Genomic DNA, 6338 nt, shown 5'->3' with positions numbered 1-6338 from the left:
ATATATATATATATTTGATATTGAAGTCTGCAGACTTCGGAGAAAAAAATTTCGATTATAATATAAAAAAATGCAACCGTAAAAAAAATTAATTTTTATGGCTATACTTTTAGTTTCCATTTATGGAAAAATCGTAAATTGGTTATCAGCATATTCTGGGATATTATCAAAGAAAAAAAAGAATCAAGTTTTTTTAAGATATCATAATGAAATGTAAGTAAAATTTGAATTGTAAATTGATTATAATGATAAGTCTAAATATCAAAAAGAAATTTTTGTCCCTCTGTAGAATGTCAAATTTAAATGCGAATGCATTTAAATGTGTCTAAATAAATCCTCTTAAAATCTCTAAATATGACGACAATATTTGGTCTATCTTAATGTCATATTTGATTATTCGTTGAATTATTCATTTCCAAATATATGCATTATTGTTTACAATTCATTTGAATCCTGCATGCAAATTGTTGTATATGATACTGTTTACGGTGTACCTAATCAGACTGACTTTCGATAGTACTTAATTAAATGATAGCTTAATGAATTTGTATAGGACCGAATTTATATTAAGCTTTTTCAAGTGCTGCTCATTTCGAAATTATCGTGCCATATTATTAATATGATGCGATGAGATGGAAAACATAATAATGTTAATTATTTACCAATATCTTTTATATTTAGGTCGCTTCTCTTTAGGTCGCGGTTTTACATGTTTGATTTTGTAACAATTTTTTAAAATATAAAAAGCGAGTCAGGCGCGATAGATGTAACAATTTATTACTTGATACAAGAACTAGGAAAATATACGTGAAGAAAAGAAATTAATAGCAGAAGAAGGTTGTAATTTTAGCGAATATACTATTATATTTTTTTATAAATTGATAACAGTATCATTGAAACTTAAATCTAAACGCCAGCTTTCATACGATGATTATATTGCCGAAATCATTACTAGTTTACGATCGTATTTCCGCCCGATTCGATAATTGTCGCTTGGACGAATAACGAACATTAAATTATTCGTCAGTGATTGAAAGATATCCATGTACCACGTGTCCATTGTGACCTTTTGACAAAGAACAAATATTCCAAATCTGACGAGATCATCCCACGTGATTTCTGCGTGGCAGCAAAATATTTCGCTAACAAGCTAAACAAGAGTGCGGGAATTAAGTCTGCGCTGTTTTCAAAAATGAGATCACGTCCTGTGTAACCAGATTAATAAGGATGAGTGGTCGGCATCGTGCCATCTCAAACGAAGACGAATGCGAATTAAGATTGTCCACGCACAACATGTTGTGTAATAATGAATATCATCCTCAAGGCAGAAGTATCGCAAATATCGTGATTACATCGCGTTAATTCACGTTTATCTTCGTTTACGTGACTTTATTTGAAGGACCTAATAACGCGACGTTCTTACAGACTGTGTTATCCTATGACAAACGTCGTTTTCTAATTGAGTTAACAATACATTCATGAAACTTGCTTTTGACAACTGGATTATCCGCAATCCGTATTTCGCTTTGAATCATTCGGATATATTCAAAATAATACAGACGGTAGAACTTCATCAAAATTAATTAACTATGGTTTATACACTTTCTCTAAATTTGTTTTGTAAAGTTAACGATTTTTATATCATGATATAATAAAAAAATAATATATTTAATTTCTTTATTGTAATTTTATTGGGAATTTCGATTTTCTTAAGTGAAAAGATGATCTTCGATGTTCGAGATATTACGTGTAATCGAATCGATTCTCGAGTTACGGGAACCGAACCTTATTAAACGAGTAGTAATCCATTTGCATGATTTCCGCAATTACGATGATCACCAATTAACTAAAATCGGTTGTGTGCGACATTATTATCGTCTGTGTCCCATTGTCGGTACTGTTTACTCTCACTCAGAGAGTGATCTCTTTGATAAATTTTATAATACGCGAATATAAATGATATATTTCATACCTACGTAGATCAAATCATGAAATATGAATGAACGTTGTTTTTAGACACAATATTCCCCATATATTATTTAATAATAATAAGATAAATATAAGAAGAGATTATTGAAAAATTTTTACAATTTACCAAAAATTATGTCAGCAAATAAATATTATTAATAATATTATAAATAAAAATATTATAGGCATCAAAACTTGTTTTTACCGAATATGATCTTCGTTTATTTATGTTGAACATTTCTCAGTCGATTTTCATTCAACAGTGATTATTAGAAATATTTTAGTCAATAGATAAGGAATTGAAAAAAAATAAAAAAATAAAAAAACTTCGTCGAAAAAAGAAATAACATTTTCTGCATTTGCTGTTCTATCGCAGCTTTCTTCAATTTATCAAGAATCTTTTTGTATGAACATTTAATATCTTCTTTGTCGCGTAGTATTTTTATTGTTTTAAGCGGTAAAAGGCATCCAAGAGAACATACCTGGAGGCATCGTTAAGAATTATCTTGGTTATCAGAATAACCATTCGTGCTAAATTGTTATTATACAATGAAACTTCTCGCATGATAACAATAAGCAGGAGGTTTTCCAAACATGATGCTTATACCCTTCTATATGAAGCAAAGAGATATAAAATACTATTCATCAATTACAATCAGCTTGAATAATGGTCGATCAGAGTTAGATGTATTTAATCAAAGTTACTTTAATTAGATAATTGTAATTTTAGAGGGAAGAAAAAAAAAGTTCGGTTGCGTTAGAAACAATTCCTTACACTTTTTTAATGAAGCTTGACATTTTCTGTTAACGCGTCTTATATAATTCCAGCTGAAGCATACTTTGTGTAATTGCTGGATTCTCTTTTACTTTGCTCAGATAATTGTATTTCTCTGAAAAGCAGTACTATAAAATTGCGTGAAAAGAACTGACTGATAGAGCAGCTGATCTGAAAATACGGAACAGAGGAAGAAAAACGAATATCAATAGGTAATGAAATTAAAATATGTTACAGCAAAATAAGAGAAGAAAGTCTAAAATTTCTAGGGAAGTACGCAATTGGAAATGATTTAATTACCGTCACAGTATCTAATTGCATATTCGCATACGGTTTCGAATGAGTTTATTAATGGTTTCTTCGACATGGAAACATTCTAACGGACCTTAATCTTTATTTTTTTTTGCTTTTTATTTCGCATTTGTTGAATATGCAGAATTATGGAATGTTTTTTCACATTTACTATTAACTCAATTTAAAAAATATACGCAAAGTTTAATTATCAAAATCTTTTTACTGTGTATCGAAGAATCATTTTTTTCAAATTAACACAGAAAAGGAAGTAGCTTCGCGTGTTGTATAAATGTACGTCGATTCATAACGAAGAGAAAAAATTCACGCTCGAGATAATCCATTGTAAGATTAGCAGAAGTTCATGAGATAGAAGGAGAAAAGAAGAAAGAGAAAAAGAGTAAAATTAATACATGCTGCTCGCGAGATACAATCTATTTATTTATTGATCGATTATAAACGAGTATCGAGAAATAATCTTTTAAAAGGTTCCCCAAGAACGAGGGAAATTCATTTTTGTATTCTAAAAATGGTCTTACGAGACGACTCTTTACGATATGTGTGTTACGTGATCGGTGCGTTCAACTTCGTTCAATCGCCAAAGACCGACAATAACGGGGGGATTCGACCAACCATGGAAAAGACGGTGTATTAAAATAAAAAAGCGGTAAAACATTTTTGTACAAAAAAAGTCCCGTTGCATCCTTTTATTTTTATTATAGAATTCACTATTATATTTTTCTCTCTGAGCGTCGTTAGCCGAGAAGCTTTCTTCGTAAAATTTAAAAAAAGTATAATAAAATAATAATTCATATTATTAAAAAAAAAATTTTTTTATACACTCCTATTATGAGGATTTTGTTTGCTCAGTTTTTTAAGAAAAAATTTTGAAAGCTTTCTTTCACTTTAATTTGTGAAGTTGAAGTTCAGCTTAAATTAACAAAGCTGCAATGTTGTTTCACGAATTTTTATAATTACACTGAATTTTTCTAACCAGAGAGTTTCTTAATCGGAATTCAGAGATTGTTTAAAGCTTATTTGATATCTATAAATACTTCGTGATAAGGATTCTGTTGCAAGAGAGATCCGAGAGCTCTTCGTTACAAAAGAGACCCGAAGTCACAACTTGTATAAATATAGATTACATCGTCGCCTAAAGCTAAGTTGCAATCAAATAATTTTCCGATTTGATCGCAAACTTTACGCAACGAACAAAGTCCATCGGTTACTCTATTACGTAACGCGAGCAAAACGCTTGCCATCGGCGCTGTTTAGCGCTAAACGTGACTGAACGCGATATTGTTGAATATATGATATCGCGCAAATATTAGACCGATTTACGTTGGAATTGGATAAACGAAATTCAAAATTAGACTAGCTTTGTACATGAAATATGGAACACAGGGTGGCATATGCCTTCAAAATTCATGACAACTTCGCTGACCGACCTTTCCCCTTTGTCGGTACAATCGCGAGCGGAAAATCGAATAAAGTCCAGAAAGCGTGGGCAAACCTTTGCGGCCGTACAACGAGAGATTCTCCGAGAGAAATATAACACGACGCTGCAAATTGGCCGACATGAATGGCCATGTTTATTGTGTCATTTTCGCCATGTCGACAAATAAATAGCTGCGCGAATATCGATTTCGCACTAAATCGCCAGAAAGAATGTTGGTTGTTATCCGCCGTTCTGTCATGAAGTTCCAGCAAATGAACTTTGACCTTTCTATCGTTATTCGTTAAGACGAGTCCGTTCTGTTTTCTTGTAAGGATATACTTTTTCATGTCCTGTGAAATCAATTATATTTCATCAGCGGACGATCCGTTCTGCTTCTGATTCTGCTTCCAGGAAGAACGCTTCAACAATGTCAATTTGGCTGCGTCGATCTAAATCGGCTTAGCACTGATTGCCGTACTTTACGCTGCAAACTCGTTACGAGTTCATTAAAATTTTGTCGATAACTTCGCACGAATCATTCTTCCTTCGACATTCTTCCTTCGACATTCTTGATTATCCTTACGTACTGGCGCGAACACTCTGACCTTTTAAGGGAGTAATTAATAACTTGGGAATTTATTAATAAACGAATTTAAAAGATTTGGAGCAGAATGGAATTGCAAGTGTTTCCCTGTTATAATAATTTCATAATTTTTTGCATGTCGCACGCAGAGATTCATAGGTAATCTTAATTTCTTTACAGACGTTTGTGCAGCGGTCTTTAATTATCTTCGCCATTCTCTTGTGCTATTATCAATCCTGGGTCGGTGCAGTGGATTGCGAGTGAGTGTCATATTCATAAACTTCTTTCTTTTCCTCGTATAATAAGAAAAATGGAATCGTGGATATAAACAAGATCGCATTACTTGCAGGCAAGAACCCTATAACCCGGCATGTCGAGGTTCACAAGCGAGGAAGCGCCTAACACCCTTGCCAGTCATGCGCTCTTCAAACTGCGACGATGGAGATTGCAGACTTCCCATGAAATTCTTGATCGCGATTCTCGACGTAAGTAAAAGCTTTCGTTACTTGGACTAGCAAAGTTAGAACACAATAAATAAGAGAGAAATAGAGAGAGAAAAAGACAAAGAGAGAAGATGAAAGAAGAGAAATTTAATTTAACTTGTTTCTGTTTTGATCAAATTAGATTTCTTCTCATTTTGCGATACCTATTTCTAAATAAGATACAAAGATATAACTAGTTACAATGTAACAAATAACAATGTTAACAATGTTTAAAACAATATTTCGAAAATTAATTTTTTATAAAAAATTTAGCGGGATAATTAAAATTTGTTAGATATTAAAAAAGTCTAATATCTAATATTATTAATATCTAAAGATTAAAGATTAAAAAGGATTAAATCCAAAAAAGGATTTAAAATAGGAATTATAAAATCAAATAATTATCTTCTGAAAACGTTAGCAATTTGGAGTCAAAAGGATAAAATCATGACCATCTGTGTCCTCATTTAGCTATGGATTTGTCGACAAAACCTGCTGACAGGCTATGCCAGTAGATTGATGGCAGAAATCGAGCAGAATTTGCTCGAATCAGGTTCTCAATCTGTTCTCAATCTGCTGTCAGATTATGCAGGACTTTGTTCGGTTACTAATCTGCTGGCATAGCATGTCTTTGTCATATTTCTGACAGTAATTTGTTGATCATGTCAGATAATACAAATTCTGTGTACAATTTGTTGTCTTTCTGCAACCAAAAATTGATAGCCATATTCAAAATCTATCTTCGTGTTTTACTATCAGGATAGTTATACATATCTTTCTTTCGTTTTCGTTTTTCTATTG

General features: G+C 32.1%; 1 protein-coding gene across 1 annotated transcript in view; it reads left to right on the top strand.

The window, feature by feature from the left end:
* The window catches only part of LOC108684208, a 12576-nt gene that overhangs the window by 5139 nt on the left and 1099 nt on the right, over positions 1-6338 (top strand). Inside the window, exons 2-3 of the mRNA XM_018188407.1 lie at positions 5236-5315; positions 5405-5540. Coding sequence (XP_018043896.1) covers positions 5236-5315; positions 5405-5540 — 216 coding nt within the window. The remainder of the gene's footprint in view (positions 1-5235; positions 5316-5404; positions 5541-6338) is intronic.

Source organism: Atta colombica, unplaced genomic scaffold (genome assembly GCF_001594045.1).
Source record: "Atta colombica isolate Treedump-2 unplaced genomic scaffold, Acol1.0 scaffold127, whole genome shotgun sequence".
In the NCBI taxonomy this organism is placed as follows: Eukaryota; Metazoa; Arthropoda; class Insecta; order Hymenoptera; family Formicidae; genus Atta; species Atta colombica.
The sequence above is the reverse complement of the archived record's forward strand: the minus strand, read 5'-3'. Positions and strand labels throughout refer to the sequence as shown.